A 15,755-nucleotide genomic window follows, 5' to 3' on the forward strand; every position below is an offset into this window, starting at 1 on the left:
GAGCCTGATGCCGAGAGGAACCGGGCCGTTGGGACTCCCGTTGCTGTCCCAGGATCAGGTCCTCACAGAGAACGGGGCTCACAGCCCTGGGGAACGACGTCCCCCATGGAGCCACCGAGCCGGAGCAGGAAGGGCTGCGCGGGCGTCTCTGATTTGCCTCCACCCAGGCCTGGAGGGCTGAGGCCGGGGGTCAGAGCAGAGCCCCCTCTCTGGCCATTGATTCTATCGATACCGTGGTCCCAAAGATGGTGGTGGGCGGGGCCTGTGCCCTGCCTTGGACCCCCCGCCCCCTGTCGCGGGAAGGTGCATTGCTGGCGTGCGAGCACTGCTCAGGGGCTGGTTCTGTTTCGGCCCAGGATAAAACATGTTCCCCAGTTGCCTGTTTCACTGGCCTGCACTGACTCTCGGGCACCTCGGCTCTCTTTCCCTCCCTTCTCCTCTCCTGTCTGCTTTCGGTCCAGCGAGGCGGGTCCGGAGTTGAGGTTTAGCGCCCAGTTCCATTACCTGCCAGATGCCCCCTGCGAGGGCAGCCGTCGGTGGAGACGAGGCCTGAATCTTTAGTACGTAAACCCACACATGACGTGGGGCCCCCGTGCCCAGGGAGCGCCTGCGGATCGGCTCAAGTGAGATCAGTGGGCTTGGGCCTGCGGCCAACCTAAGGTACCCTCTGGCATTGAGGGGGGCTCCCGGCCTTTCCCACCATCAGATCTCGCAGTGGGGATGTTTCTCCCAGTCGCTGGCCAGTGCTGCCTTTAGCATGTTTCACGGGAGAAAGGAGACAGGCTGGGGCTGTGTGGACTATAAAGGGGATTCTGTCTGACGCGCCGGTTCCCAGCCCGCACTGTCCAGCATCACCACTAGGGGTCTCCCCCAGAGGCCTGGCCCGAGCAGCCAGGGGATGGGGGCTGCCCTGGCAGATGCTCTGGGAGAATGGGTTCAAGCCCAGGGTTAACCGGCATCCCCGAGCGTGTAGCTGGAGGGGGGTGAATGAAATCCCGTGGCTCCATCCTGGGCCGGTGCTGTCGTGTGAGGCCTGTCCCCTGAGGACTGAAACGCTTTGGTCCAACTGCGGCTGCAGGAATACAATACAGAGCTCAGTAACGGCGTGAGGCTGAAAGGCCTGTGATATACAAGAGGGGAGACTGATCCGCTGACCAGCCCTTCTGGCCTCACGCTCTGTGAAAGGCCTCGCCCGCAGGATCTACGCTCAATCTTAGGGTCTCAAGCGGGAGCTCCCTAAATGCTGGCACTTCATTTTTTTTTCCTCATGCAAAGGCCTAGAGACACTGTGTAAACAGCCCTCCCCCTGTAGCCAAAACTCGGCTCGTGAGCGGGTCCAAGCAGAACATTCCAAGCGCTCTGTGGATCGGCGCCAGCCCTGGAGGGCAGGAGAACGGGGCCTTTTATGGTAGCATTTCTCCATTCAAATCGAAACCCCAACCCAAAACAAAACAGCGCCGGGAACACAAACACGGCCGCTGGAAGGCACAGCTGGGGAGCAGCCCAGGAGAGGGGACCTGGGGGTTCGGGGTAGAGGTGATTAGCAGCCTGCCTGGCACAGCGTGAACAACGGGATGGACGGGGGCTGGACAGGGAGGACAAGCAAATAACCCTGCTTGTGGCGGGCGGCTGGGGAGGAGAAACAGCGTTTCCTTTTCAGTGCCGTTAGCTGATTACTGGTAACCAATGAATCCAGCTCTGGAACTGACCTCTGCAGAGCCATGCGGTGAGCACAGATGAAGGGCAAGATTCCCGCCCTCTGCCCCCTCACAGCCGTCAGCAAACTGCAGGGAGCATCTAAGGGGACGAAACGCCCTAGTCAAGGCTTGTCCCTCTCTGATGAGCTTTCCACCAAAGGGGCCAGGCCCTGCCTGGCGTGGGGAGGGCCTCTGGAAACGTGGCGGAGGCTACCTGCTAGTCACACACCGGTCCCCGGGACGTGGGCAGGCGCCGCGGCGCAGGGTTCTGCTGAGAAGCGAGTGAGAACTTGAAGATGTAGCAACTCCTGGAACGGAGCAGATCAGACCAGGCAGGCGTGGTGGCCAGCCCATGTTCACGGGTTGTCTACACTTGGACATTTACCGCAGTAGCTATTCTGATGTAATTATCTAGGTATAATGTGGACTCTCCTCCCCATGTGGACTCTCCTCTTCCAGAATGAGAGCACCTGCTTGTGGGTTAGCTTAATCCACTTTGGAGTGATTGTTTGGGAGTCACTCCTTCGGTAAGTTTCCAAGTGGAGACAGATCCTGAGTGGGGGAAATGCGCTCCTGTCCCGGAGTCCCCGGGCGATGCTCTGGGACTGCTCCCCACAAAGCCAGTCAGGACTCTGGGGAGCCTCCTCTCCCTCAGAGCAGACTGTCTTCAGGGCAAGACGCTCACACGGCTTCACCTTCCTGGGTCTGACCTTGGAGCATTCAGCATATGCCCCTCCGTGCGCTTCCCACAGCGAGTCCACCCAGGCGGGGTCCTGGGGAAACCAGAGGGTCCTGCACGCACCCGCACTTCGCAGTCAGACGTGACTCTCAGCCAGCCAGTAAAACAGAGGTTTATTAGATGACAGAAACACGGTCTAAAACAGAGCTTGTATGTACAGAGAATGGGACCCCTCAGCCGGGTCCATTCTGGGGCCCAGCGAGCCAGACAACCTTGTCTGCCCTCACTTCCCGTCCCCAGCCAGCTCCAGACCAAAACCCCCTCCAGCCCCTCCTTTCTGGCCTTTGTCTCTTTCCCTGGCCAGGAGGTCACCTGATCTCTTTGTTCACCTTTAGCCATCCCCTTGCAGAGGGGAAGGGCCCCGGCAATTTGTTGCCAGGAGACCGAGTGTCAGACATTTATGCACGCTGGAGACTTAAGAAATGCATAGGGGAAACTGAGGCACCCACACAGTATTCAGAGGAAACATTGAGAACAGTCCCACTTCGTCACAGCTCCTTGGTGGTATAAGCAGGGGCACAACAAGTGGGAGTAGGACAGACCGTTTACTTTTGTTGGCAGCATTGGAGCTCTGAAGACCAGGCCTGGTAGGGAGAGACTTGAGAAAGGGAAGGTTAAGAGGTGACGTGATCATGCTCCTTTGTAGGAGAAGATTTCTGAGAGTAGGTGGCTCTTCCCTCTAGGAGAAGAAGGAGCAGTGACATCTGTGGCTGGAAGTTGAAGCTGGAACAAGAAATAAAGCATTTAACGGTGAGAGTCATGAACCACTGAAGAACTTGCCTAGGGATGTGGTAGAGCCTCCTTCACTTGGAGTCTTTTAAAATCAAACTGGCTCTATCTGCCCCAGCTGAACCGGAAATGACAGGGCTTGAGAAGAGAGGCGCTGGATAAGGTTCCTTGGCCTGCCATGTGCTGGGGATCAGACTCGATGCTCAGAACGGTCCCTTCTGGCTTTGAAGTCTATAAATCCAGCGTTCCATGGAAAGGAGGGGAGGGACTCCGGATTCCCCCCAGTGTAACCAAGAATGAGCCCTCAATTTGTTGCCATTCCTTCCTGGTCTCCAGCCAAGTGACTCTTTGGGTGGTGGGTCCATGGGCAGTCCAAGGACAGCCTGGCTCACCAGCCCTTGGCAGACCGGTGGGAATTACCATGGGTGGCTCCCCGCAGAGCAGCAGTTTCTGGACAATGTCTCTGAGTTGCCAGGAAAGACAGAGGCCTGTGGTGGGAGCAGACCCGAAGGAAGCCTCCTCGGGAATCGGGAGCGTCCTTGTCCAGATGGAAAGAGATTTGGCCTGAACCTCCGCTGAAACTCAACCCACGCTGGATTGCTTTGGGAGGTGTGAAATGGTTGGATTCTTCTAAATCATTTTTGGCTTTCCAAGTTGAGACTGGGAGCAGAAGTGCCAGGGCAGAACAGACCCTGGCTGGAAAACTCAGAGAACCTCCAGTGCAGGCAACCGAATGTTGGGGTCTTCTCCAGACGTTGTGATGACCCCCGTCGGTGGCAATGCCCAGCTTTTAGCAAGTGACAGGAGCCGTGAGCTAAGGGTCCAAGCCCCGGCCTGGGAGTTGAGAGAAGTCTGTTCATTCCCGGCTCTGCTACGGACACACGGGGCTGAAACCTGGGTGACTCCCAGGGGCTGGGGGATGGGATCCCAGGGTGGCTGCCCATATCCACGCTGCCACCTCTGCAAAGCAGGAAACAGCAGCCTATGAGCCCTCCGGGTGCAAGCACCACTGGATGTCCTGCCCCTAGAGGTCCCACCTGACGGAGCCGACCACATTCCCTGATTGGCCCAGGTGCACTAGGCAAAACACCTGGAGGCTGTTTGTGCCATAAGGCTGCCACAGACCCTACTGTGTACTCCTGATCTCTGGCCCGTGCTCCTGGTTTCAGTTCCCGGTTCTCCGCCCCGCTCCTGACATCTCGCCCGAACTCTAATCTGGCTGGCGTTCTTGGCTCTCTGGGGCAGCTCATCAAGTTCAACTCCGACCCAGTCCTACGGTGTGACATTGGTACGGACTTCTGCCTCTGCCCTTAACCCTCTGCCCTGAACTTGGACCACGTTCTCGAGGCCCCTCCACCCCAAGCCCTGGCCTCGTCCCGGATCCCATAGCTGGAGTCCTGACACTGTATGACCTGGGGCACATCACTTGCTCTTTCTGGGCCTTGATGTTCCCATCTGTAAAATGGGGACAATTATAGCATTGTAGGACTCCAAGGGACCCCGAGAGGTCATCTAGTCCAGTCCCCTCCACTCATGGCAAGACTCAGTATTATTATCTAGACCATCCCTGACAGGTGTTTGTCTAACCTGCTTTTAAAATCCCCAACGATGGAGATTCCACAACCTCCCTCGGCAATTTATTCCAGTGCTTAACCACCCTGACAGTGAGGAAGTTTTTCCTAATGTCCAACCTAGACCTCCCTTGCTGCAATTTAAGCCCATTGCTTCTTGTCCTGTCCTCAGAAGTTAAAGAGAACAATTTTTCTCTCTCCTTGTAACCAGGGGCGGCGAGTTAAATGGGCCCGTGGTGCCCGGGCTCCAGGAAATGTGGTGCCCAGAACTGGACACAACACTCCAGTTGAGGCCTAATCAGCGCAGAGTAGAGCAGAAGAATTACTACTTGTGTCTTGTTTACAACATTCCTGTTGATAAATGATGTTCACTTTTTTTGCAACAGTGTGACACTGTTGACTCATATTTAGCTTGTGATCCGCAGTCCTCCTTCCTAGGCAGTCATTTCCCAGTTTGTATGTGTGTAACTGATTGTTCCTTTCCAAGTGGAGTACTTTGCATTTGTCCTTATTGAATTTCATCCTATTTACTTCAGGCCATTTCTCCAGTTTGTCCAGATCGTTTTTAATTCTAATCCCATCCTCCAAAGCACTTGCAATCCCTCCCAGCTTGGTATCGTCCACAAACTTTATAATGATCCTGACTGCACAGGTGCATGTCAGTCCGACTTTCCGGTTGGTTGTGAAGTGCTTTGAGATCCTTGGATGGCAGGGGATAGTAGAGGACAAAGCATCATTGTGTGAAACTGGCTTTAAGATTAGGACCCAGAACTAAGTCTCAGCCTCACCCCCAATGCCCAGGGGTGTTCGTGTTGGGGGTCTTCATAGATTTTGAGTCCGGAAGGGACCGATATGATCATCCAGTCTGACCTCCTGCATCATCCAGGTCAGAGAACCCCCCAATGATTCCTGCAGCAAGACCGTCACTTGTAGTTGAGATAGACCCTATCGTCCTAAAGAGTTCAAGTAATGGAGGATGGACCCCATCTTTAGATCCATTGTTCCAGTGGTTAATTACCTCACCATTAAAACCCGGGGCCTTATTCGTAGCCTGAATGTCTCTAGCTGCAGCTTCCAGGCATTGCATGGTGTCCAGCCTCTGCTCTCAGAAGTCTGTTCCCCTTGCGGGGCTGGGATAAGTTAAACGGAGCCCGTTCCTTCAGTCTCTCGCTGCGAGCCGGCTTTTCCAGACCTGGAATCTTTCCCAGAGCTTTTTTTCTGACCGCTCTCTGGCATTATCAGGCTTGGTTTGGCTGGTTATCGAGATGTGGGCCAGTTGTGGAATTCAGCGCTGGCTCCGAGTCCAAGGCTTTGCGACGCGGGATTTGCTTTGGGGTGCTGGGAAGACTCCTCAGAAATGTCCGTCCATCCCAGGAATCTCAGCACAGAAACTCTGGAATGATGGGTGCAGAGAAACTCCAGTTGCTTCCCTATGTCCGTCCGTCGCGGGGGAACATGCAGGGGCTCGGGGCTTAGCAGCTCTTGCTGGGAAGTAGCTGTGGCCTCCCTGGCATGGGTGTCTCAGTGCCATATCAGTATCAACAAATAGTTTTGAGCCACAAGCTCCTTCCAGGAAATTCTGGGTTGGATTGACTGTGCGAGTGGCAGGACGTGCCGGGCGGAGCGGAGCTTGGCGTGTGGTGGGGGGCTGGGGCGGTGGGAAAGTGAGCCGGCAAAACTGGCCTTACGCTGCCCTTGACCCTGTTTGACTGCAGTGGATAAAGATCACCCTGCGCCGAGCGGAGAAAAGGGCCGGTACAGGAGCGGCGCGAGTCCCAGCTGTTGTCGCAATCAGGACGATGGCTGGGCCACTCTGCCCGGCTTGGCAGGAGCGCGGGTTTGAGCCCCTTCCAGAGCCATTCGATACCCGGATCCTGAGTCCTTTGGCAAATCCGGACCTGAGCCAGGGACCAGAATGCGGACCCTGAATACGGAGCAAACAAAGACCGAGGTTAATTGGCAGTAATTTGCCTCTGGTAATTACTGGAACAATAGCTTGGCTGGTTCGTCTGGCGTCTGCAGTCTTTTGCTCCACTTCAAAGGTTCCGTACACGCTGCCTAGTGCAACTTTACATAATGACCCCGGGCCCTTCCGCACTCCGAGCACAGGCCCCTGTCATTTGAGCTAAAGAAGCTACTCGGCTGGCAAGTAGCAGTGGTAGGTTGTTACCCTCTGCAGCCCAGCCATTAGAGGAGGCCACTGTTAATAGCAGCCGAGACCTCTCTTCACACAGGACCGCAGCGTCCATAAGAGCAGACAGCGCTGTCGTCAGGTACTGCAGGGATAGAACTGATGATCTGCTCTCTGAGCACTCGGCCCCAGCCCTCAGGTTGAAGGGCAGTCTCCATCAGGGAGGCCCGGTTTCAAAGAGCTGTAATAATTAACTCATTAGTTAATTCAGTAAATGAGCTCTCAGGAGGATTACCCCTAAATACTCCCCTGGTCTTAATACAGAGCACTGCTTCAGCCTTTCCAAACATTAATCCTCGGCCCAGCAGCTTCATACCCATTCAGCAGATGGGGAAACTGAGTCACGGGGCGTGTAAGGGACACGCCTGAGCTCAGAGAGGGCCTCAGCATTAGTGGTGGGGGGAGGGATAGCTCAGTGGTTTGAGCATTGGCCTGCTAAACCCAGGGTTGTGAGTTCAATCCTTGAGGGGGCCACTTGGCGATCTGGGGCAAAATCAGTACTTGGTCCTGCTAGTGAAGGCAGGGGGCTGGACTCGATGACCTTTCAAGGTCCCTTCCAGTTCTAGGAGATGGAATATCTCCATTAATAATTATTATTATTAGAACCAGCAACCAAAATGAGGCATCCCATTCCTGGGCTCAGACCTTGTTCCTCGGCCTCTCTCTTGCTTCTGTTGGGGTTTGTCTTGCCATGCCTTCAGCCCCTAGATAAACTCATCCATCCATCAGTGCCTGTCCCCGGGGTATCTGAGCACTGAGCCAGCCCCTGCGGGCTCCCCCCGGCTGTCGCCGGCTGGGCCCTACCCCGGCAGCTCGCCGGGTACGACAGTAACAGTACACCACCAGTCATTTTTTCAGTGTCTTTCATTGAAGCTGCTTCTCCTGGCGCTGGCAAGTGGCCGATTTAAGGCGGCGGAGAAGTGACACGTAGGGTGTTGCAGGTGCTGCGCAGACAGACGCACTTGCCCGAGCACAGGGCAGGTCATGTGGGCTGCTGGGGTGGACTCTGAGGCTCGGTGAGCGGAGGGAAGACGGCTGTGAGGCACAGGGAGGGACCTGGCGGTGCTGACCGTGACCAAAGGTTAATGCCCCCGACGCGTGGCAGCAGCCAGCGGCTACTGTGACAAGCTCCCAATGTAGGAGATCAGCTTTCCGGCGTGGCTCCAATCACGCAGCATTTCCTTTCTTCTGTGTGAGGTCGCTGCAGCTGTTGTGTTTCTGGGAGCAGCAGCTGGGAGGGAGAGGAGCAGTGGGAGGGGGGCACGTCATGTTTTGGGGGCGCAGCTGCCACCCGGAATAGCCAGCCTGGATTTTCCCTTCATTTCCCCTCCAACAGCTCTTCTCTTCCCCTCCCTTCCGGGCGAGGGACCAGAGCCAGCATGAGCATCTTTGGATAAGCACGACAACCATTGACTCGCACCAACGGGAGTGACTCGCCGTGTCATGGGAGGCTTGGCACGATGCTTCTTTGTGCGTGCGAGGCTCCGGCTCCGAGGAAAGCCAGAGGCCGGCTGCTTGCACTGGGGTCTGTGCAGAGTAGGGGCAGCGTGGACGAGAGACGTTGCAAGGGACGGTTGGGCTCAGCAGAGGGTTCTGTGCGTCCTGCATGTGACGGAGGCAAGCAGGTGAAACGCGCCTGCTGAGTGTGCCGGGGGATCCCGCCCGGCCGTGGAGGCTCATGCCACGTTAGCTAGCAATGGTGGCACAGCGGGTGCGGGGCACGGGGGAGTGGCTGCAGAGTGGGAATGTTCTATAACATACCCCTCCTCCCCCCGTGCCCAGCGGTAGCAGATGCCAGGGCCTAGCAAGAGGGTTTCTCGCTGGAGGAGAAATCCGTGGCACGCACTCAGAGTTCACGCGTCGCGTCATGTGTTTATACAGCGGCCTAGGGCCCAGGTGGTCACAAAGGGCAAGGAAGCAACCGCTGCTTTAGCCGTCCCAGCCCAACTCTACTGCCCAGTTTCCAGGGAGCAATGCTGCCCCAAGAACTGACTCCGGCTGGGGTGAGTCAAGCTCCCCTGCCATTTGCAACAGCTCCCCCAACCGGAAACTACATCACAAATCGAACAGCCGCGCAAGCATTTCGCCAACAGTGTAATGCTTCCACCGGGTGACTCCCACTGTAATGGGACTAACCTGCCATGCGGTCGCCTTCTCCATGCTGGAGCCAAGTGCCGGCGTTCCCAGACCTAGCCCGGGACTCCTTCAGGATCCTACCATCTAGAAACAAGGAAACCCGCCTAATTTCCAAAGTAGTTGTGAAAATCGAATCGCTCTCCTCCTTCAGAGGCAGATCGATTCCTCCCCCTGTCAGACACGTCACCTACTGTCTGCCCTTCAGCCTGGAACGTGCCAGGAAACCGTCAGATCCCCCACCTCGGCCCCTGATGTGAGCAGGGGACTTGCGTTGGAAACAAAGGGATGCAGGGTTCAGGCAGAGAAAAGGAAATCCTTTACACTTAACTTGGTGTAGTTCACTACCGGGGGGGTGGAGTGGGGGGGTCATTGAGGCAAAAGCTGAGGCTGGACTCCAGATTCTGTAACTTCTTTGCTGTGTGAGCTGAAATGGTGTTTCAAGGGGAGCCACTCTCATGCTGCAGGGCCGATCACCAGCCGGGGTCAGGAGGAATTTCTCCTTTCCTTGTTATAACACAGCACAATTGCTCAGGCTCATTGATGTGTTCCCTGCCGCCTCTGAAGTGTCGGGGGTAGGTCACCACCAGAGCGGATGGAACCACATGGAACGCTCCCCGTTCTTGGCATCAGAGGCCTGCTGGAGTGTTGCACGCCGATGGGCTGGGCGCGTGGGTTAAGCTAATCCAGGAAATGTTCATGGGGGTTTTGCAGATGTGTGTGCAAGTCCCGTGCTGGCGTCTCAAAGCTGTGCCATGATTAGAGAAATGACCTCTGGAGGGGGTTGATTGCAACGTACCACCAGCCTCTGGGTGTGTAGGAGCCTGTGTGAAAAGCAGTAGCCGGACAAGTACGCTCAGATTAACGCCTGCAGTTAATACAGCGGCTCTCCCTCACATAGACCCTGGGCGGGCCAAGGATTGGGGAAGACGGAGCCAGGGCCCTGGCGTGTTTGGGGCAGTCGGGTCCATGGGCAGATCTCCCTCTTGTGAAGTGGTCGAGCATTGTGCAGAATGGAAAGGCGTGGTAGCCGTCGCCAGGGGGTTCTAGACTGGGCCATCGCCCCCTTCCCTCTGCAACGACCCTGCATGGTTCAGCCCTTCCCCGGTCCGCGTGCAGGAGTGCAGCCATTCGCCCGAGCTGACCACAGCCGCGTCGCTCGGACGTGAGGGGGGTCTCCATGGGCAGGGTCCTAGCAGCGGTCCCCCAGCCCAGGTCGCGCTGTATGTAAGATGACCGAGAGCCCGGTCTCTGCTTTGCTGTGCCTAGGGACTTGTGACGTTCTAACGCTGGGTCTTTCTGTGTTTGCTTCGCAGGCGGCTACTCCGTGTGCGCCTCCTGTCAACTCTGAGCTGGTAAGTGAGCCGACCCCTCTTCCCCGGGCACTCTGGCCACGGCTTCACGGTGGCTCTTGCCGCTGCAAAAAAGAACACCGTGAAAAAGCATTGGCACCGGGGGAGGGAGCAGAGAACAGGGCTGGGAACCAGGGGAGCCCACATTCTTGGCTCTGCCTTGGAGCCAGCGGTGCCTCAGTTACCCTCTCCGTGCCTCAGTTTCCCTCTCTGTCCAACATGGTCCTTTCCTGTGGCAGGGGCAGTGGGATGCTGTGAGGGAAGGAGCAGAATTATACAGAACCATCTGTAGCGCCCATTAGGGTGTCAGTGACCAACTAGCTAGCAGTGCTCAGCTGGCCCAGAGGGAACTGATCCCCAGTGGGTGACCTGGAGTCTCGAAGGGCGTGGATGGAAAAGGGAGAGGAATGATGGTCCAGGGTGTTAGCCTGGGACGCGCGAGACCTGGGCTCGAGTCCCTGCTCTGCACAGGCTCCCTGGATGGCCTTGGCCAAGTCACTTAGTCGCTCTGTGCCTCAGTTTCCCCTCTGTAAAATGGGGCTAATGGCCCTGCCTCCCAGGGGGGTTGTGAGGGTCAGTGGATTGAAGGCGGCGAGGTGCTCTGATAGTATGGTAAGGGGCGTGGGGGTTAGTAGATAGGGCGGTTGGCATGAGAGGGTTGTCTCTGTGTCGGGGGGGCACTGTTGCCTCCCGATCAATACTGAACTACAGGATTTAGCAGGTGATGTCTAGCTAAGGGAGCGAGCTCCGCGAGGAGGAGTCACTCCCAGCTCGGGGCTAATGCCGATCGGGAAGTTTCTTGTGGTGCCCGTGGAGCAGGTCTTGGTGCTGGGCCTCCTGGGGTAGTTACATACTGCCTGCCGCAACAAGGAAAGCCCCTGCGGTTTCACTTCTCTAAACTGCAGCACGGGTTACTACCACCGCCCCCTGTCAGCGGCGGGCGAATTCCCTCCTGACGTGACGAATCTGGGCTGTCGCTGTGCTCAGACCCCGGCGAGAGAACATGGATCCCCCTGCTCAGAAAGAGGCCCCTTCAGCTGCAGGAGAATCGCCATTAGCAGTATAGGGCCTATGGCACGCAAAGGAGCAGTTCCAATTCCCTCCCGTAGAGGGCAGTGGTGCACACACACACTAGCCGTTTATATGTAGGGGTGGCGTCACAGTCGCAAACGGCTGGTGTATGATGCATTTTGGCCTCAGGATCCTCCGCTGATGGCCTGTATTCACTTTCGGAGGCCTCGTCTCAGCGCAGCGACTCTTGAGGAATTGTTGTTTGCCACAGATCGGCGGTTCAACTCCCCGCGCCTCTTGCTGTTGGGTCGGCATGGGAGAGTTATTCAGAGCTCAGAGGTGGCTCCGTTCTGGTTCAGCCCGCTCTGCGGGCCTAATCCATGTGCCATGGGGGGCGATAGCAAAGGGGAGGCGGGGGATAGGAGGCAGATGCAGCAGGCGTTCCAGTTTTCAGGGCCTGGCCTCTCCTCTGCCACTCCCCCTGAGCATTGGCCGTCACAGGTGGGTCGGGAATTGCCGGGAACAGGTGTCTATCTCGGTGCGCTCGTTTTCTGGCCCTGTGCACTCGGAAAGCCCTGCAGGAAATCGGCCTGGGAAACCTGCATTCAGGTCGGGACCCAGTTCTCCTTGCCGAATTCTAGGGGACGGTTAGTCAGGATGTTTGGTCTGGTTCAGGATAGAAACAGGGCCGAGGTGCAATGCTCGGATCCAGACCCAGGTTAGGATCTGGCCCGGCCCAAACCCGTGGGCTCTTGGTTCGGGGATCAGTTCAGCCTGGGATAGAGATACGGGTCAGGGCTAGATCTGCAGCGGGACCCCGAGCCCCCATGAAGTCTGGGGAGGGGCTTGGGCCACGATCCATTTATAACACATGAGCCTTAACCCACCCCAATGACATTCCATTCCCATCGCCCCAGGGGCACGCTCGGAGTCCACCACCGCCGAGTAATTCTTGTCCTCGCCGCACCCCGGTGGTCTCCTTTGACATTGGTGGGCCGGGGCGCGGGGGTCTGCCATTGGAGAATCTCTTCCTGATGTGGGCTCACGCAGTTTGCAGTTCCCTTCTTTGTGCGTGACGCTCTGCCGTCCTCAGCAGCCGAAACTCGTATGTGCCACGGGCGGAGAACAGCGGGGACCCACCAACGCAGCGGCAGGGAATTGACTAGGTGAAATAAAGCCAGATGATGCCAGTTGATGAACCGTGCTCCCGCCAGCCCCGCTTCTGATCTGACCCGGGGGGAAATGCCGACTAGGATGGTGACCCTTTGCCTCGCCCACCGTCTGCAGGACAGCCTGGAAAGCCCTTTGGCTCTGCCCCAGGCAGCAAGAGCAGTGAATTCCTAGGGCGGGTTGGTGGGCAGTCACGGAGCAGGGCATTCGAGAAGCGACGTGGGGCCGGCGCTGCATCTGCCCTGTGCCCGATTGACAGCCGAATCCCTAGGGAGGGGCTCTGAGCACTGAGCCGTTGTGGCCCCGATCCAGCAGGGCACTCGCGCACGGGCCGCGGACAAAGGGACTTTAACTCACACGAAGAGCTGGGCGGGAGCAGGGCCTTGGCTTTTTGCCTCCTCCGGGCTCTTCGAACCTGCGGGCCGCCCCTCCGAGCTTGCGCCCTGCCCGCCCAGCCGCAAGCCGGACACGTGGTGCATCGGAGCCTGGCAGCTTGGAGATAAGGGGGTTGATTGGGCACCGTGCCACCGAAGGGTTATTTTGACATCTCTGTGGTTAATGCAAGGAGCCAGCGGCTCCACCCGCTGTCCCCAGGGCGGGCTTTTCCCTGCCTAGAGAACCAGCCGGGCTTTCCTGGGAGCTGGGTCCTGCCCGGTGTGGGTGTGGGGTGCTGAGCTGGGGAAGGGGGGCCTGATCCGGCACTGACGGAGTTAGTCTGCGCCCAATTTCTTCAGCAGGCCTCCAGCTGCCGGAGGGCGCCAGGGGGCCGAGGGTGGGTCTGACTCCATTCAGCAGAGGACAGCGGCTCGCCTGGGCCGTAGCTAGGATGTTACCTAATGGTAGCTCCGCCCGACAGCAGCACTGCTCAGTGACTCTCCAGACCAGTGGTCCCCAAACTTTTCAGGGTCGTGCCCCCCCTTACACCTCTCCACCCCCCCCACTGGGGCCGAGAGCGGGGCTGTAGCTCTGGGGGCGGGGGGACGTCGACAGGGGTAAGGGGGCCACAGCTGGGGGCGGGACTGGTAGCGAAGGTGCAGGGCCGTGAGTGGGGTTGTAGCTCCGGGGGCGGCGGGGAGTGGACAGGGGTAAGGGGGCCACAGCTGGCGGCGGGGCTGGTAGCGAGGGTGCAGGGCCATGAGCGGGGCTGTAGCTCCGGGGGCGGCGGGGAGCGGACAGGGGTAAGGGGGGCAAGGCTGGGGCCACAGCTTGGGGTGCAGCTGGCAGCCAGGGCCCCGGGCATGGAACCTGAAGTGGGGCCCTGGGTGTGGGGTTGGCAGCTGAGGCCAGGGCCAGGAGCAGAGCTGGGTGGCGCTTCCTCCCTGCCCCCCCATGGGGGCTGGCCCGGGCCCCAGACGGGCCCCCCCAAATGGCCCTCCATGCCCCCCAGGGTGGTGCACCCCACAGTTTGGGGACCTCTGCTCCAGACCATAGTGTGAGGCGGGGGCACAGCTGGCGTGGAGGTGGGAAGCTGCTGTTGTCTGTGTGAAGCCAATGCTGGGCACCTTCTGGCAAACAGCAGAACGCGACCATGAGCCGTTGCCACTGAGTTTCTGGGCAGGTCCGGTCCTGCCTTGCCAGCAGCCGGCAAAGTGCCCAGAGAGCTGGCGGCGCCAGTCCCAAGCCGCCAGAAGCCCTGGAGCAGCCCCCCCCCGCGGTTCCCTGCCACATCACAGGAGTGGCTTAAAAATCTCGAGATTTTTAAAAAATGTAGGCCTGGGGGGATCTCCGCCTTCTGTTTCTGAGCCTTTCAGGGGGCCCTCATGTCCTGTTTTCAAGTTTTTCTCTGCCACCCTGCGTGGGCAGGGGGGAGGTTGGGCAGGAACTTGTTTGTTTGGAAATGCAAGCTCAGAGTCTCCTTCAATCCCGGGACTCCGGGAGCTGGGGCTTTAAGGACATCGAATAGCTTGAGAAAATCAGCAGAGTTGGGAGGACCCCTTGACCACACCAATGAAATCCTTGCAAAACTGTCTGGTGCAACCTGTGGCTGGGTCCACTCCGCCCTTCAAAGGCAGCGCTGGGATCCTCAGGAGGGCAGCTGGAGTCAATTAGAGGCAGGCGTAGGGGCCGGTCCGTTCCCCACCTGCCCTCCTCTGGACGGGTAGCCACCACCGTGTGCCACTGCCAGGCCGGCCGGAGGGGGACACGCAGTCAAAGGTCCAGAACTGAGCAGGGCCTTGTGCAGAGCCTGGGCTCTGGTTTCCTTCAGAGCCTGGGGCGTTTTCATCCCCCCCCACCCCACACACACACACCCCGCTCCCCCCCCCAGGGAGACCACTCTAGCAGATGTGCCTCGGGCTCGTTTGCTTTTCTCTCATGCTGTTTAGATTGAGGGAGATGATTATTTTCACCTCTTGTTTTCCCTGGAAATCTTAATGTAAGTCAGGAACAATTAAGCTGACAGGCCACAGGGATCTCTTCGCCAGAGCGACAAACAGGAACAATTCCCAGCAGGTCTCTGCGGATAGAAGAGGACCAGGGAATTGCTAAAACAGCTGTCCCACGTTGTTCCATCTGAGCTGTGAGCCGTGTGCATCCTGCGCGGCGAGGCGCTGGCTTCTCCTGTCAACAAGATCCCCTCTGGGCTCCGCTCCGAAAGCCGCGACATGCGTCTATTGAAATGTGCCGCTGCTTTGCTGTTGTAGGGTTACTTGTGCGGGGTGGGCTGTGCTTTGTCAGTGGAGGGCTGGGCTAGGGTTATTATTGTAGGGTTCCTTGTGGGCACCAGGCACTGCTCACTGGTTTTGTTATTGTAGGGTGGCTTATGCATGCAGATCTGCCAACAGTGATGGGTTGTTGCAGGGATGGGACTTTGAACATAAGTTTGTTATTGTAGGGTTGCTCCTGTGAGTTGGCCTTTGCGTACTGTTATCATAGTACGTGGTTGCCCTTTGCTGGCTGTGCCAGGTGGGGCGGGGTTACCCACTGTGCTCGGAACAGACCCCCTAGGCTGCCAGGCACTCGCCATAAACCCGTGAAGCCCCTTCCCCCAGCCCTAGTCACTTGGGCGGTGTCGCCGACCGGGTCTGGGCTTTAGGAGGAGCCCGAGGGAGGTGAGAACTGGCGCTGCCTGTGCTGGGACCTCCCGGGGGACACCCAGACTCAATTCTCCAGGGCTTTCCCCGGCGCGGCAGTCACGCCACTTCGCCCGTGAGCGACTCCATC

At 58.0% G+C, this 15,755-nt stretch overlaps 1 protein-coding gene across 19 annotated transcripts in view; it reads left to right on the top strand.

Moving 5' to 3' along the window:
- The window catches only part of TNS1 (tensin 1), a 251,427-nt gene that overhangs the window by 97,709 nt on the left and 137,963 nt on the right, over positions 1 to 15,755 (top strand). For 17 of the 19 annotated variants that reach the window (XM_065561395.1, XM_065561381.1, XM_065561385.1 and 14 more), the window contains one exon: positions 10,377 to 10,415. The exons of the other annotated variants lie outside the window; for them this stretch is intronic. In XM_065561395.1, coding sequence (XP_065417467.1) covers positions 10,377 to 10,415 — 39 coding nt within the window. The remainder of the gene's footprint in view (positions 1 to 10,376; positions 10,416 to 15,755) is intronic. 19 annotated transcript variants of the gene reach the window in all.

The sequence above is a fragment of the Chrysemys picta genome, chromosome 11 (genome assembly GCF_011386835.1).
Source record: "Chrysemys picta bellii isolate R12L10 chromosome 11, ASM1138683v2, whole genome shotgun sequence".
Lineage (NCBI taxonomy): Eukaryota > Metazoa > Chordata > Testudines > Emydidae > Chrysemys > Chrysemys picta.